This window comes from Pelmatolapia mariae, linkage group LG14 (genome assembly GCF_036321145.2).
Source record: "Pelmatolapia mariae isolate MD_Pm_ZW linkage group LG14, Pm_UMD_F_2, whole genome shotgun sequence".
NCBI classification, from domain to species: Eukaryota; Metazoa; Chordata; class Actinopteri; order Cichliformes; family Cichlidae; genus Pelmatolapia; species Pelmatolapia mariae.
The window spans coordinates 7,977,878-7,997,192 of NC_086239.1; the positions used below are offsets into that span (position 1 = coordinate 7,977,878).

General features: G+C 41.9%; 1 protein-coding gene across 5 annotated transcripts in view; it reads left to right on the top strand.

The window, feature by feature from the left end:
• Positions 1-12,225, top strand: part of LOC134641580 (SPRY domain-containing SOCS box protein 4-like) — a 49,729-nt gene extending 37,504 nt beyond the window's left edge. For all 5 annotated transcript variants that reach the window (XM_065471959.1, XM_063494053.1, XM_063494055.1 and 2 more), the window contains one exon: positions 10,841-12,225. In XM_065471959.1, the coding sequence (XP_065328031.1) occupies positions 10,841-10,968 (128 nt within the window). In that variant the 3' untranslated portion in view covers positions 10,969-12,225. The remainder of the gene's footprint in view (positions 1-10,840) is intronic.
• Positions 12,226-19,315: the final 7,090 nt, after the last annotated feature.

Consider the following 19,315-nt stretch of genomic DNA (forward strand, 5'->3'; position numbering starts at 1 on the left):
TGCACTGGTCTATCAGGAATGGATGTGCTTTTAGCAAGTAAATTGTTAGTGATTCTCATTAGTTTAACTCTCAGAACGTTTATAGTTTGTTTTCTATTGACGAGCTTCATTAGTCCTTGCAAAAATAAACCGTTTGTTTTCATTTTCATTTTGCTTCTAAACATTTTAAATTATAGATTAATGATCCATGAATCGACACAATCATACTCCCATTTGTCTGCCTGGTATATCGTGTGTGTGTCTGTTGAGTTTGGAAGTCTCAAATGTTCAGAAGAGCCTGTGTTGTGGCAGATCGCACATGGGAGATCAGTGTATGATATTAGACATAAAGCACATCTCTCTGATGTAGAGAAGAATAGAAGCGTCAATATGTATGCTTGGAGATGTCAGTGCTCCCTTATTCCTGGGTCTCACAGAGGATTCACTGATTGTTCGCTTTCTCGGTTCTTGGCTTTTCATGCGTCATGTAGTTCTTTCATTCCTTTCTTCCCCTCGTTCTACCCCCACTTGGACTCCTTTGTTCTTCATCTCACTCCCCAGGAAGCGAAAAGAGATGAGTATCCTTTTACCCTTCTCCTGTCTGTATTGTCCCTTAATACCCCACATTAAAGCAGTTTTCTCATCCTCACAGCCTTCCACTCGACGCTAAACTTTGGCCTTGAGTCCCAGATACAGTTGAAAGCCACACCTACTGAGACATGACTTAGTTGTTTATCTATTATTATTATTATTTTTATTATTTTTACTTTTTAAAATCACTTTTATACCTGTAACTGGCTATCATGGTGTCACTGGATTTTGGCCTGATCTTTCTATCAACCACACCAGGCCTCATGATACCACAGTCAAAGGGGTTCAGACATCCTGCTGACATGCATGTCCACCCCTGGTTGTAAATCAACTGTGTTTGCCTCCAATTCTCATTGTGTTTCATTACCTCCCTCCTGTTTCATCGTCTTTCTCCCCCTTCCTTTCAACACTGATACCCCCCCCCTTTTTTTTTTTTTTTTTATTCCAGTGTTTACACACCCATTTGTTGTGGTGGTAGGTTGCTGTGGAAACGGGTTAGCTGACTTTTTCTTTTGTGTGCATAGGTGGGTGGTTAATTGTTGATCAGTCACTTTGCTCACTAGTTTGTTGGTCAAGGATTGCCCTATGTAAAAGCCATAGTTTCTTCTTCCTCGCTGTCTGGCTTCTGGCAGTGTTCACAGCACAGATGCAAGCTGTAACTTAATCTTAGACCTTGCATAAATTAAGGTTGAGCTCATTCACTGACTTGCAAGCACTTACCAAGTGGGTGTTTTTTTTTTTTTTTTTTTTTTTTTTTTTTTTTTTTTTTTTTTTTTTATCCAAAGTAAGTGTTGTTATGCTTGCTATTAAGTCAGGATGTGGTGTTGTTGATCAAAATGTCCCACTTCTAGTATTGAATAGCTGTAACAGTCAGACATGTTTTCTGGCTAAAGTGATCCTGGTAATTCTATCTGCGCATTTTGGTGTAAATTAAGCATTTAAATGAAGTACCCTTTGAAGTAAAGAGAACATCAGTTTAGGACTTGTGATCAGCACTGATGACTGGCTGAGTGCTGCTCTTGTGGGTGCACTTTGAGTAGAACAATGAAACAGTGGTCTCAATGACACCCTTTTTCAACTGGTGTTCTATCCTATATTATGTACCACAGAGTTTTCAAACTGCTGCTACATGCATTTGGTTATGATTGACAGCAATTAGAAATTTGACTGAGGTAGTGGGTAAACAGTTGGGTCTCTCTTGCAAGACTGCATGTAAAGATGGATGACACATTATAGCTGCCTTTCACCGTACACCAGAGATGTCATAATATTAACATGGCAGATCCCATCTTGGTAATATTTAGCTTCACTACTAAGGAGCTGTCCCTAATGTGAAAACTCACACTAAGGGCCTTCCTAAGACGTATTAGAAAGCTTCCCAGGCAGAACTTGTATGGAATGTCCACTGTAGCTAAACACATTTATACTAAGCCCATTTAAGATTGGTTGTTTGCCTATATGTTGCATGTGCTGTTAGCGATCACTTATTTTAGTGGTCTGTGTAGTAATTCTATTGTTAGCCTCCATTTCTTGAGCAGAGACTAAATTCATGGCAGTTGATTGTGTGGAACTCGTTTGTTTTTGCCGATGCAATGTAAAAGGAAGCGAGAAGCAAATATAAAATTCTTCCACTAATGATATCTGATTAGTTTAGCATTCTGAGTGGACCATTCAATTTAGACAGCTGCATTGCCAATTGCGTATAGAGTGACACCCCTTTATGGTTTTTTTTTTTTTTTTGTTTTTTTTTTTAAAACCACAGTTTCCTTCATCGCCCACACAGGTCATCTTGTTCTGTCCATTCCAAGACATGCTCTCTGGCTCCCTTTTCCCCTCATTTTGGGAACGGAGCTGCTTAAGCACCTTAAGGGCTATTTATATAGACACATGCACCCATCATTTTAAAAGTAGGTCTGACAACCCCACCAGTTTTATGCTAATGTATTGGATAAGCATGGCTAGGAGCCTGTTACCTCAGTACATCTGTCATATTGAAGGAAGGCAGGGAAAAGTGGGTGGAATTCAAGGATCACTAAATTGGAACACGTGCCAGAAAGATGGACCTACCTAAGCCCCAATTTCTAAGTAAGACATAACTAGGTCGTCTCTTATGGTGAGCTGATGTCTATGCACTTAAAATTAGTGGGCTGCACATGTGCAAGTGAAAGTAAAGGGAACCACTAACTAGTGCTGGGTGATATGGAAAAAATATTTATCACGATATGAATTCTTTTATATCACGATAACGATATATGTCACGATATACCACCTGACCTGTGGTCATCTGGAAAGTATGAAGTCTGTAAACAGCGAGTGCCGAGGGTGCAGTCTTTGTTTTGAGTTACCGTAAAGCATGTCGCAAATCCGGGTGCACGTAAAGCAGCACCATGTCGCAAAACCACAAGACAGAGTTTCTTTGCGAAAAATATCATTTTTTTTATACTTTATTTTCTCTTGCATAAAGTTCAGAGTATGTATAGTGAGAAGACAACACTAATATATTTGCCACAGGCTATTTAACCCTACCATAGAACCAAGTCCGCCAGAGCTTATGTTTACATTTTACATGCTGTAGTGCCATTTGTGGGAGCATTTCAAGTTGCTATACATCAATACAACCGTTATAGCCCAAATTTTAATAATATGTATGCATTAAGTCCATAGAAACTACATAAATTGCAAAAAAAGTGCAATAAACTACAAAAAAATTGAAAATCGTTTTTGTTTTGTTTTTAGATATATTTCTAGTTAGAGAAATTTAAGAGGCTTATCCCTCAAAACTGTAAATACAAAAAAGTTGCACAAAATAGTTTCCAACCACGAGAAATTTATTTTGAGTGTCTTCATAGTTTTATGTTTGAGATACACTAATTTTAATATACTACAGGAAAAATGAAAATAAATATTATAATGCAAATTTGCAAAAAACCAGCATGTGCATCAAAATAAACTATTTCCAACAGTGTAATTTGACTTCTAAGCATCCCAGAAACGATACAGAAAAGCATAAAGTCAAACATGACTTTTAAAAACACCAACATAGGCTTTGAAGGTAAAAAACTAAATTTTCCGTGAAAATGACGTCACTTCCGGTTTCGGACAGGTAATGGCGGACATGCGATAGTTGCGCTGACTTATATTCCAACGTAGGAAGTGTTATGAACAGCTGATCGGATCGGCAAAGCGTGTTTCTGGAATATTATGTTTTTGTTGCTGGAAGTGCTTTTTATGCAATTTTTGCAAAGCTATATGTGGAAGGAAACCGTGACCTAGGGCAAGCTAATGGAATAAGATGTAAGTACAACTCCTCCGGTTTCATATGCAAAAACAATTATTGTGCTACCTTACGTGGTTCCAGTTCTACAGGGATTTAAAAATAGTTAGGCAAAACGGAGTGTGCCTGCTCCGACCGGTTGTAAAGGGTTAATGATATATTTTATGTAATAATTTATAAAATTAGGGTTAGAAACGATAGAAGACAAATGGCACGATAGACACTTTTCTATCGTCCACACGATATATATCGCCCAGCACTACCACCAACAGTTACCCACAAGCCGTCACACCTGAGTGAGGCCAGACAAACTGACGTGCTGCCAACTCTGAGCTCACCTCCCCTTCCTACGCTTTGTTCTTGTTTAAGTGTTAGGTGGGTGTGGGTGCCTGCCAGCCTGCGGGCCTCTTCTGTCCACCTAGTGCATCAGGTGCTCAGTCGTCCTTATCCATGCGTTTTCATACTCCATCTCCCCTTTAGTATGCCGTAAATCTGTCAGTTGAGTCTCTGGCTATTCCAAATAAGTCATGAGTGCGGTAGGTGAAAGGGAGAGCGCACACTTGGACACTCACACGGCAGACTGGAAGCAGGAGGAAACATAAAGAATTGGCAAAGAGCTCCACTTTTAAGCTGACTTGGATGCCTCCAAAGGATGATAAAGATTCTTTGTTAAACCTGCTCTAACAGTCAGTTTGCATGTCAGATGACATGCATGGTGCTGAACCAGTTTTGGGTTGAATGGCAATAATGCGCCGTGTCAGTGTTTTCTTTGGAAACAACATATGAAGTGCCCGAAGCACATTTTATTAGAATAGATCGAAATAAAATGCAAATTAGTGTCTTGGATAATATTTCGAAACAGTTAAACTTTACTGAAAACTGCAGCAGATTCTGATTATTTCTGCTGTAAGGAATAACGATTTCCTCAACTGCATGAAGACAGTGGGCGTGTCCAGTGGTTCATTCTCTGGAAAGTGAGGTTATGAGATTCTCACACTTTAGTTCACCTCTTTATTGATTCTTTAGTCGTTATTTGTTTGGTGAAGCTTTAATTAGTTATTGTGCTATGGAAACCAAAAATCCCTTATACACTCAAACTGTTACCTATAGTTAACAGAAGCACACAACCTGAACAGATGGTTTATGTAACACAGCGTAAGACTGTATATAAGCAATACTGTCCAAATATGTCACTATATCTTTAACATCACTATGTACACTGATGAAATGGAAATGGGTACACAAGTTTTAAAGCGTGTACAGTAGCACTCGAGAATTTAAAAAAAAAAATTAAAATAAAATGTAATTGTGTTAAATTGTATTGTTGCTCATCAGTGATATTCTAAAATGAGCTCCAATATCCCAACAGTCTGAACATAGTCACAGCTGGATGTGGTGTGAAGTAGAATCTGAGACTGATTCAACTGAGATTGAACATATGCAGATTTGAACAGAAGCGGTTTTGTAATCCAAACTCGGATCACTTGTCAGTGTTAGTCGAGTCTATCAGCTGATGGACAGTGCCTACCTTCTGTTAGTGCTCATCATCAGTGTCTGACAGGACCACTTGTCACCCCAGGCAACCCTTACCATGGAGACCAGCTTGTGCCGGCAGCGACTGGCTGGCTTCCAGCAAGTTTGTAGAAACCCCACATCCCTCAGGAGAGCACTGTCAGAGAGTAATGGGTGAAATACTGCAAACAATGGTTTTTCACATGTAATGACATCATTACACTCTAAATAATGAACTTTTTTTTCCTCTTCTCTTTTTGCTCAGCTCTCCTTGCTGATGCATGCACATGTAGTACCTCTGAAAACAACTGTTGTAGGTGTGGGCTGAGATAAATGTACATTAAACATGCTGACCTCTATAGGAGTACACAAAGACATTAAGGAACCACTTATAGCATTCATAATTCACATCAATATTCATAAGCATATAAACCTAATGCTGACATGATGCACACTCGTTTATGACAAATGGACATGCACGCACGCACCCACACAGAGGCCCAATCTGAGCAGATTTTAGACTTTCTCTGTCATTTTGACTGACAGGCTCATTAAAAAAATTCTTAATGTAATTATAAGTCATTAAATATATAAATATATAAATTTTAAATATATTTCAAATGTGCAAGAAGCAGATGGACTCTTCTTGCTGCAATCACAGCGGAGGCACGCAAAAACTGCAGTCAGTGTGGTTACAGAGCAGAAAAATATGAACTAATTGGACTGCAGCTGGGTGGTTGCTTGAGTGTAATCAAATACATCAAGAAATGTTGTTGCAAAGGAATATTTTAATTTTTTTTATGCATTCCCTTGTTACAGACACCTGTCTGGTTATTCCAGCCATAGTGATCTCATCTGTGTAACAGGGGGAGACATAAATGTGTTGTGTAATGTTGTATGTGTATTTATTTATTTATTTTTTTTATATTTATTTTTTTTAAACACAAGTGATCAGAAGTCATCAAAGGTTCTCTGAACGTAGGTCTCCAAGCACTCACTTCCCCTTGCACTGTGCACTACTTCTGCAGCACAGTGTGGAAGAAGCGCTCTGCATGGGTCATAGATATTCCAGCACCTTAACAATACAGGTGTAAAAACTCCATTAGAACGACGCTCTACTAGTTTTTCCAAATAATGAAATCAAATACTCACATTAATTGTAATTGCACTGTATCAGAGTGTGTGCTGTGTGCATGTAAGAGAACCTATAAATACAAAATGCATGGCTGTAGCTGTTGCTGCACATTGATTCATGACATCTATGTTGATTTGAGTAACATGCAAAAAAATCTGTCATTAACACCAAGCTGCTGGTTTACACATTGTGTACTTGGGAACACCATAGACTCATTTACATGGACACTGTATGACATCTTATAGTCACTGACATTTTTCACCTCATTTAACGATCCTATCCTTATTCATCCTTTTTATATTAATGCTACAGGAACATGATCAATATTATTGAGGCTTTTTCCAGTGAATGCAAAGCAATGTCAGGACCAGGTCTGCAACCACATGCAGTCAAAACCCCGTTTTTCCACAGCATGTACCTCTGCAATGTTCAGAATTGACCAGATGCCCTTCCTGACTGTGACCTTTCACTTGCCAAGTCATTGCGTTAACCACTACACTAGGGAGTAATGTGAGAAAATTCCACAAAGCACTGGAGGAACCACCGGTTTCTTTATTCCCCCCCACCCCCGAAGTCCCAAGGAGAATGTTCCAATTGTACTGTAGTGTGAATTATTCAATGCGGCAGTAGATCCATTGCCAATATTATGTCTGTATGACAGACGTCCTTCAGAATTTTCCATTTGTTTAAAAAGAAAAAAAAAATCAGCTTAAAAATAAGTGTAAGTACACTTGTGAAAATGTGAACAACCCTTTATAGAACCTACTTCTTTAACCTAGAAGTCCAATTACAGCAGTGGTATTGTAGCTGTAAATTGGGGTGTGCAGCTGTGTCTTTATTTGGGGGATCTGCTGTTATTAAGCTACTTTTTAATACAGTCGTTTCCATCTGAGCTGAAACAACTGAATTTGGCTCAACTTTAACAGGCTGCAGTCAGATGCAGACAGTGGACTGCACAGAGAACATTTGCATCTGTGTCTTTACCGGTACAGTGACATCACACAGTGGGGGTGCAAGGAGCTGGTTACTATGGAAACTATCCATATGCTAAGGCTACTGATAGTAGGCTGATTGATTGCTGTCAAGGGAACATGCGTACGCACAGGCTCCACGTGCACCAAGAGTGCGTTCCTTGTTCTCGAGAGCAAAGTTCAGCCCGTCACAAGCTGCAGGCTGAATGGAGATGATGTTGTACCATCGGTTTATATTGCAAAGACTTAGTTTCTAATCTGTTAAGCTGCTGCGCTAAAGAATGGACTTGCCTTTGCAGAGAGAGGCTAATAAGATGTTGGAGGGATGCGATTGTCCTGCCAAGTATTTCACTTGCTGCTGTGAAGGATTATCGGCTGTACAGTCTCATTGCACACATCACTGCACGTTGTCTATATTAAGTCGGAGTTCATTCAACTCGTCTTTGTGATATGGGCTTGTTGATGTGGCTACAAATAAATCCACACTGCCACATGTCCACAAAGAACCCTTAACAAAGACTTCTCATTAAGCATGCGGCACTCACATAAATCCGGACAGCTCTACTCGATTTCCTTATGCCTGTTCAGCTGCTGGATTTCATCACTTCCCCTCACTGTGCTTTCAAAAAGTCACTTAGCAAAACCACAGCAGAGGGATTTGGTGGGATGTTCGCCATGATTTACAAATAACATGACAAGCACAAGGACGGAAAGCCCATCAGCTTTGATTGTAACAAAGACATAAAATGACGAAGGCAGCTTTTAATTAGTGTTGATGTGTGCAGTCACTGTTGCTCTATCCTTGTCCAGCCTCACCAGCTCCTGCTGCCTTTTAGCTGTGATCGCCATTCAGCGGTCATGAAGCCACAGTGGCAGCAGTTCATGCCCAGAGGAATACCCGAGGTCTCTTGATGAGCTCCATGTGCTTCATTTCCATGAACACTTGTCAGACTAGTCCTCATGTATGCACATCATAGGAGTTTGGCAGGGGGTTTCGGTTTGTGGTAATGCTGCAATACTGTTAACTGTAGAGAGTAAGGGCTCGGTCAGTCATAGCCCTTGTTGCTCATCTGTGGATGTTTAAAATGTCTTTTCATTGCTTCAGACTGTTAGCAGGTTCTGGAAACAGTCAGTCTGACGTTGTTCCATCTAAAAGCAGTCAAATCTGGAACGAGTTCCAACTCTCAGAATTTATTTCATTTTCATACTGTGGATATTTTGAGTAACAGGACCGTGAAGTACATATGAGTGGTTTGAAATTTTAATTTTTAGTTTAGGGCTCAAAAAGGCTTGAAAAAAATTATGACTTCATAAGTACGGGAACTGGCCCCATTATATTACACCCACCCCAAGTGTCATAATCAGTCAGCTTTGCACATTTGGGATTGATCATAGTTTCATAGACATAAAACTGCACCACTTTACTGTCTTTGCTGAATCAACAGCTGGGTTGATCCAGTCTGTGTTTTTAGTGTTTAGTGTAGATTCCCATCTTAATTCTTAAGAACCCGTCACTGGCAGATGTTCTCAATGTTATTCTCTTTTTTTTTCTTTTTTCTTTTTTTTTTTTAATAAACAAGCTTAATATTTGACAGCTGTGATCATGCTGTCACGGTTGCTCGGGACACGAGGAAAAGCGAAAACTTTGTTACATAAAAGAGAACTGCATCCCATCATTGGCACGTTTTCACACATCATACTGTATATGATCATATGGGCCATGTAATGTTATGGCAGATGATGGAGACTGTGTAAGTGTGTGCTGTGGCCCTCCTTAGATTGTTTCAGCTAGCTAGCTGACTGACTGAACAGATGGAAAATCACACTCTGTGATAGCATTCGAGCTGATGGATGTGGTTACTGAAAACATCTACTTTGGGAAGAAAATCTAGCATCAACTGTGTTTGTGTGTGAGTAATTGTTGTGTTGTGATTGTGTGTAACTGAAGTGGACCCTGCAGGTCAGGTTGGCTCACGGAAGTGGCTTTCTTCAATATTTACCCCTGTCAACTAGAGGGTGTGTGTAACTGGGTTTTTATGCAGGTGTAAACGTCTCTCCTCATGTCCTTCACACCGTGTTTAAGTGGACTCCAAGCAGCAGGAATTCTGCTTCACCAGATGGTGCTTCCAGGTGGAGCAGCTTGACATCCGTACAGGGGTAGCAGTTAAGAGTCTTGTCTGTGTGACATGCACAGACATCAGTTGCCTCTAAAACTGGTGGGAGGGAAGTTGGCGTGCTCTGCTGGGCACACTCTGTTGGAAGTGATGACAAGTGTATATATTTAAATGTTGTTAACAGCTGCTTCTCTTTCCATTTGCATGTATGAAGATGCAACATAATTAAAGTAGTCATGAGATTGCCCCCACCCCAAAAAAGGCTATTACATTTTGGGTGCTGTAACATTACTTTGACTGCTGTTTTACACTTCAGAACAACAGAGTTGCATTCATGCAAGGTCACAAGGTCGCATCTGCCTTATGATCATGCTCATAAACCTTTTTCCTTAAGTACTATCTTTGTGTGCAATCAGTCCATTAAAAAGAAGAAAGAAATTCCTCATGTTCTTGTGTTTCGCAGTAATAATTTAACAAAGTCCTAATCAAGCAAAGCATTTTACACTCTGCACAGAATGTCAGCTCCTGGTGTTTACTTGACAACCCGTCACTGAGTGCCTGTTAACTGCAGCAGCAGTTGCTCTATAATGACACAAAACGATGAAACAAATGTTAACATGTATCACTGGGTTTGCTCCCTCTGGTTTACAATGGTTAATGAGGCTTAAAAGGGACGACCTATGCTCACTCCTAGCTCCCTGTTTGTTATTCTTGGGTTCGACAAGAGTAGTTTTGCATGGTTCAAAATGCAAAAAAAGCTCAGCTATTAGTGGCAAATGCTCCTCCCTGCGCCTGGTTCTTCCTTCCCGCTGTTCCAAATTGCTTGCTTGTTGGGTCGTCTGATTGCTGGGCTTTTCTCTCTGTTATTGTAAGCGCTGTTAATTTTGACAGCAGTGTTTTAGTTCTGACTGAAAGGTCATTTAGTGTTGGTCACTTTGAAAGCATCCAAATGATTTCAGTTTTAGTCAATTAAGTGTCCTAAATCTAGTTAGTGTAAAAGTTTGTAGTTTATTACTACCATAACCTACGGTTTTATGTTTTGCAAAGTGTCTTACTGTCCTTGATATGAAATGTGTCTACATGTTTATGCTTCTTTATACTTTCCTGCCTCACAGGAAATATTGCCCAAACTTAAAAATTAATGTATACTGTGACTAAAATGACTCTGGACATGATTTGTCATCTATACCTGGAGCATTTTGAAGTTGTTCCTAGGCCTGTTTGGACTCTAACCCGTGTCTGTGCTCTCTTCTATCTCTAACAGCGGAGCCCCTCCCCCTCATGGACCTGTGCAGACGAGTAGCTCGACTGGCTCTGGGTAGAGAGCGCATCCATCACATTGACACACTCCCCTTGCCGCAGACACTAAAGAACTACCTCCAGTACCAGTGACGGCACATACACATTAAACACACACAGCAAGAAACTGAGGCCCATTTGTTCTTATGGTTACCAGCCTCTGGACTGAACATCAGACATCTGCTGAGGATGCAGGCGATGACATTGAACAGGTGGTTAAGATGCCACCGCAAAGGGTTTTGTTTACACAAGTTTGGGGGTTTTCCATTTTGGGTGTTTTTATCTTCTGGTTTTATGCTTTTTTTTTTTTTTTTTTTTTTTGGACTTGTTTCCATCTTCTGACAGATGACTATAGGAGCTGATGAATGAAATGAAGGGAGCGAGAGATTAAAAGAGAACTTGTCAATCCATTTTCCTATGTCGAGTCTAACCACGTCCTCAGATAGAAATGCTGTGGTTTTCGGGTAACAGTTTACCCAGACATCTGCTGTGCACAGACTCTGTGGAGGCTTCCTTGGGAACATATTGGTATTTATATTTATATTCCCAACAACACAGCAGGCTCTGTGGAGACTCGACAATCCCTGCAAAGCCACACGCAGTTCTATTTTTTGCTGCTGTGTACACGGCACAGCACACATGGATCACGTATAGGCAGCCTGTGTATAGAAACAATGTGAGCCCGGTCTGTAGCAAGAAGACGACACGCTGACAAGCAGGCAGTAACACACGCAGGCTAGAAAACAACCCCGCTCTGGTTTCAGATTTTTAAATCGTCCTTCTCTCTGCTGCCAGCCTTACTCTCTCTCTTTCGTTCAGTATCTCTCCACCCCTCGCTCCAATGTGATTTTTAAGCCCCCGTCAGGCTTAGTGAACTGAAAGGACCGCAGACACGCCGTTGGTCGGCTCTCTAGCTCCTCTAACACTGATAGGGATTGATCCAAAGGTGAAGCAGGGGCCCGCTCTGCTACGACACACAAACACACATTTATCAGGAAACACTTCTTTCCCCCAAAATTTTAAATGCTGCTTATCCACCATATGACTTATGATGTTTTTTGTTTTGTTTTTAATCACTGACATACCCTTAGACTTTTTTCTTTTTAAAAAAATGAATTTTATGGGATTTTTTTTTTTTTTTTTCTGCAGGACAGGATGTCTCGCCTGTATGGTTGGAAGAATGTGCTGCCATGAAAATGTTTTAAATGTGAATAAGAATAAACTGAGATGAATTAACACTGCCTGGCTCTGTTCTCTGACATAAAGATTTATTTTTGGCCTTTTTCCCCCTCAGCTGTAAAAGCCTGATGGGGGATTGTCGTCACCCCGGTGGGTAGGCGTGATGGACCCAGGTTTGTGAATGCATTAACTTGAGAACAAGGTGACAATAGGAGCATTTGCTAAAAATCTTGGATGAGTTTGAATATGACTGATCTTGACCTCAAGGTCAGAGTAAGTTTTCTGAAAAACTTGCAAATGCGATAAGTTGAGCACCAGACAACATAAGATTTTGAATTGAAACCACGTGTGTCTGAGGGGTAGCACTGATAGCTGCCAGTATTTTTTATTTTTATGCGAAAGAAGGGACATATTGGGTGAGAGGGTGACACGTTGAGGAAACAAGCTTGGGGCAAAATTAAACCCAGGTTCCTGCAGTAGCATATGCTTCACCCACTTGATCCAGTGAGCTAAACTGGTGCTCAGAACACTGATGTGCTAAACTGCAACACTGAGCAGCTGTTTGGTCACAGTGGTCTGTTTTGTCACGTTACATTTGCTAACCGAAGTGTGTTGTTTTTTTTTTTGTTTTGTTTTTTCTTTCCCAGAGTGTTTTAAATTTAAATTTGAACCAGAAGCTGAAACCAACTGGAAGGAATGGATTAAAAGCTCTTTATACACCTAAGCTGTGCACTTTAGTGAGCACATGTAATCAACATAATACCTACAGCAGGAAGTTATTTCTGGATGTATTAGTACCCGCTTTAAACCACACACACAAAAAAATCCCTGATCCCTCAATGATTCCTTCAATTATTTATTTATTTCCTGGGATGTGGCTGTGTGAAAGCTGTCTGTGGGTGTTACTCATACCAATATGGCTCTTTGCTTCCTTTACGTGCATCTTTGCTTTTTAGCTCCTCTTGGTGATTTTAGGGTGGAGGAGCTGAAGGTTCCACGTGAGAAACTTCACTTATCCATCCTGATAAACATCCGTCAGCTGTTACATGCTGTATGGTTAGATCGCCAGTCAAAACAGACGGGTGCTAGAAATGAAGACGAATGTCCACAAAACGGCTTCTTTTGTCATCCTTCAACAAAGATCTTTGAAATCAGTATTAGCAATTTGTAATACTGATTTTAACCATTTTATGTTTCTTTGACGTTTTCTAAAATCTGTATGGATCAGTGTTATTTCTTCAACTGTTTATGTACTCAACACAGCTGTGTAAATAGGTCTGATTGTCCAAGAATTGAACAAGCAGAAGATGATGCATGTATGGATTTTCTGATATATTACAAAAATGATGCAAGCAATAACTTATGTTATTACATCCATCATCCGCTTCAGTTACCTTATAAGAAACGTTGATTTTACGCACTCTAACTTAAAAGTATTATTGTTATGATTGTTACTGTTTTAATTTCTTCCCCAGTGTAGAGCAGCTATGCTGTCTAGGAGAGATGGGCCGCATTTTAGGGGCACTTAGAATATGGTGATAGCAGATTCTAAACAGCTAAAATAATCATGTCTGAATAAAAAAACTTTACATGAAAAGCTTACAATGTTCACAAGTGCTCAGCATCCCCCCCCCCCCCCCCCCCCCCCAAGATGCACAGCATATGTCCATATGATGGCCAAACTCATCCCATACATCTACGAGCATGTCTTAATTCACAGCAGCCACTGCTATTGTTATGCCTTGTTGTTATACCTATCAGCAAATACGTGAAACTCGAGCATCTGCTCTTTCCAACAGTACATGGTTCAGTCATTACCAGTAAACTTTGACCTTCAACACCTGGCTCCAGCCGAACTTGTGTTAGGACACACAATATAGTGTTCTTTTCTCATTCTCAGAGATCCATAATTGTAAATTCACAGGCTGACATTGAATGTATATTTACTATATAATATTTGTATAGTATGTTGCTAACCACATCTACCCCCACAGATTTTATGCGTGTAGCTGTCGGGGGGGGGGTTGCCATTATTTGCTATACGTGTGTGGTTCCCTTTCATCGGTCACCGTCATTGGTGTGGCATTAAATGACAAGTCTGCTTTAATTGGCTCTTTGTGAAGTCATATACAAGCAGCTGTGAATTTTGGTCATTTAAAAGTGTTTATTGGCAATAAAACCAGTGACATCACACAGCATTGAAATCAGTGTAGTTACTCCAAAGGTCTGCAGTGATAGAAAGTCCTTTGCTGCTGTCAAAGCCCCCCTGATGCTGGTTTTGCTGTCGAGTCGAGATGAGGTGCATCTATGAACTGGATTTCCCCGTGCCGGGACAGCCTTTGAACACCAGAACAAAGCTGCTCGTGTGATCAAAGTTCAGCTCTGTGCTTCTTTTCCTGGCACTACCAACAGAAAATCCATTAATGTTGTGCAGCAGAAAGCAGCCTGTGCTGATAATATCATAATCGCAACAAGAGGCATCTCTACCTCAGTGAGAGGGAGATGTCCAGCGAGACAGCTGTTGGATGAGAACATTTAAAGCTTTAGTAATGACACAAATGGTGTCATTACTAAAGTTAGCCTTTAACAATACCTGGCTATCAAGAATGTGCTCATTAAGCTCTCTGCCAACACAAGGGTGAGCAGTAAAACGTGAGTCACTGCAGAGACGAGATCAGCCGTGAGCTTCTGCCTGCAATCGATTCTCCCGCTGTAGCATATAGTGCTGTTCAATAATGCAGGAGCCAAGCATTTAAAGGATTATTGGAACAGGCTGAAAGTTAAAGCTGATGACTTGTTTGATCAGGTTGGGAGTGACTCTTCTCATCCAGATCCATATTCAGCTGCTGCCTGACAGCGAGGCTTTCCTTCATCTCATCATCTCTTCATCTCGCCTCCTCTGCCTCTGCTTCCACCATCACATCCTGCCTTTTCCTCCTATCTTCTTTTTCGACCGCTCTGCTCAGGTGATGTACTTTTTTTCTTTCGTTCTTTTTTTAAAAATCCTCACATCACCGTTTTCTTTGCTCAGAAGCACACCTTCCATCACCGAGCTTTTATCTGGAAGGGAAAATGACTTTCAGGCCAAGAGAAGCATTTCTGACAAAGGAAGTGCCGAGCATCCTTTTCCCTTCGCAAGCCCCGCTGCCTCACTTTTCTGTGCTTGTGTTATACATATGCATGTATGGAGAGCAGCTGAGGAGATGGTTGGTTGGAGGTCGGATGTCTCTGATACAGAGACAGGCAGAGATCCATAATTTATGGAGGGGGGGAAAAAATCCTGTCTGCTTTGCTTGGTAAGTTATGTAAAAGCTAACATTTATTTCTCTCCTCTAGATCACACACGGAGATCTTCACACGCCTAAATTCCTCAAAGCAAAGGATGTTTCTTTGACCTACTTGAGGATTTGCATGGCCACAGATGATAAGAATTGGACTGCTGCTACATTTATGTCCAGTATATGTTCAGTGCCGACATGAAAGATGCATTATCCGTCCTGCTTTTTATCACCTTTTTTTGTAGTTTTAGGATTGAATGTTAAAGATTCTTTTCAGCATGTTTCATATCTTTAAACTACCCTGCAAACACTAAGCATTTTGCTGGTAATTCAAGCTTCAGAGGTTTTTTAAAAAAGTGTCTGTTATCAAAAAGATGGACCGCTATCCAAGCTCCCCACCCCCACAAACCTGTCCACAGGACACAGAATTAATAAAGTAAAAGCAACTCGTGGGCTGCAGTAGTTTTTACTGTGATTCTTTAAACGGGCAAGAACACAGCAGGCCGAGATGCTTTAATCACATGAAAAGTCACAGGATATATCCAGATATAGAGATATCTATATAGAGAGATTATATCTATACATGTTGTGCCAAAAATTGGTCCACCTCAAGGATTGGGTCCCCCGACACAGAGTAATGTAGTGTTCGCTGTTAAGTGCCAGGAGGATTGTCATGATTTATCGGGGGGAAACCAAACAACCTTTGGCGAAGTGGATGGCACAACACAGAAGAGCCAGGACTCTGCAGTCTGTTTACACCTAGAGGCCAATGGACACTCTTTCAATGGTGAGGATGTACACATCCTGGACAGGGAGGAACGCTGGTTTGAGCGCGGAGTCAAGGAGGCCATTTACGTGAAAAGGGAAAGACCATCTCTGAATCGAGGAGGGGGCCTAAGGGTACATCTGTCGCCATTTTACAACTCTCTGTGAATGATACTTATGGGCATTGATCAGTGGTTGTTGATCAACGGTCATGTCAGTTTGCATAACAATGATCAAGGAACTGACCTCACAGCCCATTGTTCATTCAGTGGGCTGGTTTCAGTTATTGTGCAAATGTACTGTTTATAAGGTTGGGGAAACCTGCAGTCAGCTGAGACTGAAGAAGTCAGGATGAGTGACGAAACATTTCTCCCACTGAAAACGCCACGTCCAGATGAACAGAATCAGCATTTTGGGATTTACTTACCTGGTTGAGTATGCATCATGACATCTATATATAAAAAAACACCCATCTCGCCCCTGCGGGCGGTTTATCCTTCAAGCTCGGGTCCTCTACCAGAGGCCTGGGAGCTTGAGGGTCCTGCGCAGTATCTTAGCTGTTCCCAGGACTGCGCTCTTCTGGACAGAGATCTCCGATGTTGTTCCCGGGATCTGCTGGAGCCACTCGCCTAGCTTGGGAGTCACCGCACCTAGTGCTCCGATTACCACGGGGACCACCGTTACCTTCACCCTCCACATCCTCTCGAGCTCTTCTCTGAGCCCTTGGTATTTCTCCAGCTTCTCGTGTTCCTTCTTTCTGATGTTGCTGTCATTCGGAACCGCTACATCGATCACTACGGCCGTCTTCTCCTGTTTGTCTACCACCACTATGTCCGGTTGGTTAGCCACCACCATTTTGTCCGTCTGTATCTGGAAGTCCCACAGGATCTTAGCTCGGTCATTCTCCATCACCCTTGGGGGCATCTCCCATTTTGACCTCGGGACTTCCAGGTTATACTCGGCACAGATGTTCCTGTACACTATGCCGGCCACTTGGTTATGGCGTTCCATGTATGCCTTGCCTGCTAGCATCTTGCACCCTGCTGTTATGTGCTGGATTGTTTCTGGGGCATCTTTACACAGCCTGCACCTGGGGTCTTGCCTGGTGTGATAGACCCCAGCCTCTATGGATCTTGTACTCAGAGCTTGTTCTTGTGCTGCCATGATTAGTGCCTCTGTGCTGTCTTTCAGTCCAGCTTTGTCCAGCCACTGGTAGGATTTCTGGATATCAGCTACCTCCTCTATCTGCCGGTGGTACATACCGTGCAGGGGCCTGTCCTTCCATGATGGTTCCTCGCCTTCCTCCTCTTTCTTGGGTTTCTGCTGCCTGAGGTATTCACTGAGCACGCTGTCAGTTGGGGCCATCTTCGTGATGTATTCGTGGATGTTTCTTGTCTCATCCTGGACTGTGGTGCTGACACTCACCAGTCCCCGGCCCCCTTCCTTCCGCTTAGCGTACAGCCTCAGGGTGCTGGACTTGGGGTGAAACCCTCCATGCATGGTCAGGAGCTTTCTTGTCTTTATGTCAGTGGCTTCTATCTCCTCCTTTGGCCAGCCTATTACCCCAGCAGGGTACCTGATCACGGGCAGGGCGTAGGTGTTGATAGCCCTGATCTTGTTCTTACCGTTCAGCTGACTCCTCAGGACTTGCCTGACCCTCTGCAGGTACTTGGTGGTTGCAGCTTTCCTAGCGGCCTCTTCATGGTTCCCATTTGCCTGCGGGATCCCCAGGTACTTGTAACTGTCCTCTATGTCTGCAATGTTGCCTTCTGGTAGTTCAATCCCCTCAGTTCTGACTACCTTCCCTCTCTTTGTTACCATCCGACTACACTTCTCCAGCCCGAACGACATCCCAATGTCATTACTGTATAGCCTGGTAGTGTGTATCAGTGAATCGATGTCTCGTTCACTCTTGGCATACAGCTTGATGTCATCCATGTACAGGAGGTGGCTGACAACCGCTCCGTTTCGTAGTCGGTATCCGTAGCCAGTCTTGTTAATGATCTCACTGAGGGGGTTCAGGCCTATGCAGAACAGCAGTGGGGACAGAGCATCTCCTTGGTAGATCCCGCACATGATGTTGACTTGTGCTATGGGCTTGGAGTTGGCCTCTAGTGTTATATGCCACATCCCCATTGAGTTCCTGATGAAGGCTCTTAGGGTCCTGTTGATCTTGTACAATTCTAGGCATTCCAGTATCCAGCTGTGGGGCAATGAGTCATAGGCCTTCTTGTAATCAATCCAGGCTGTGCACAGGTTGGTCAGTCTGGTCTTGCAGTCCCGGCTGGCTGTTCTGTCTACCAGTAGCTGGTGTTTTGCGCCTCTGGTATTCTTGCCAATCCCTTTCTGTGCCCCGCTCATGTATTGACCCATGTGCCTGTTCATCTTAGCCGATATGATGCCTGACAGGAGCTTCCATGTAGTACTGAGGCAGGTTATTGGTCAGTAGTTGGATGGGACCGGTCCCTTCTTGGGGTCCTTGGGGATCAGGACCGTCCGACCTTCGGTTAGCCATTCCGGGTGTCTCTCGTTAACTAGCAGCTGGTTCATTTGTGCTGCCAGACGCTCGTGGAGTGCAGTCAGCTTCTTCAGCCATATATATATATATATATATATATATATATATATATATATATATACACTACCAGTCAAAAGTTTGGACATACCTTCTCATTTAATATTTTTTTCTTTATTTTTACTACTTTCTACATTGTAGATACATACTGAAAATATTAACTATATGAAGCAAGATATATGGAATAATGTAACAAAGAAAAAAATGGATAAATAACTCTAAATATGTCTTATATTTTAGATTCCTCAAAGTAGCCATCCTTTGCTTTGTTGACAGTGCTGCAAACCTTTGGCCTTCTCTCAGTGAACTTCATGATGTAGTCACCTGAAATGGTTTTCACTTCACAGGTTTCATTTGTGGAATTTCTTGCCTTTGTGTTGTGCAGCAGCCAGGCTGGTACACAGCTGACAGCCCTGTTTGACAACTGTTAGAATTCATATTGTGGCAAGAACCAATCAGCTAAGTAAAGATAAACAACAGTCCATCATTACTTTTATAACTGAAGGTCAGTCAGTCTGGAAAATTGCTAAAACTTTGAATGTGTCCCCAAGTGCAGTCGTAAAAGCCATCAAGCGCTATGACAAAACAGGCTCACATTAATGATCACTACAGAAAAAGAAAGGCCAAGAGTCACCTCTGCTGC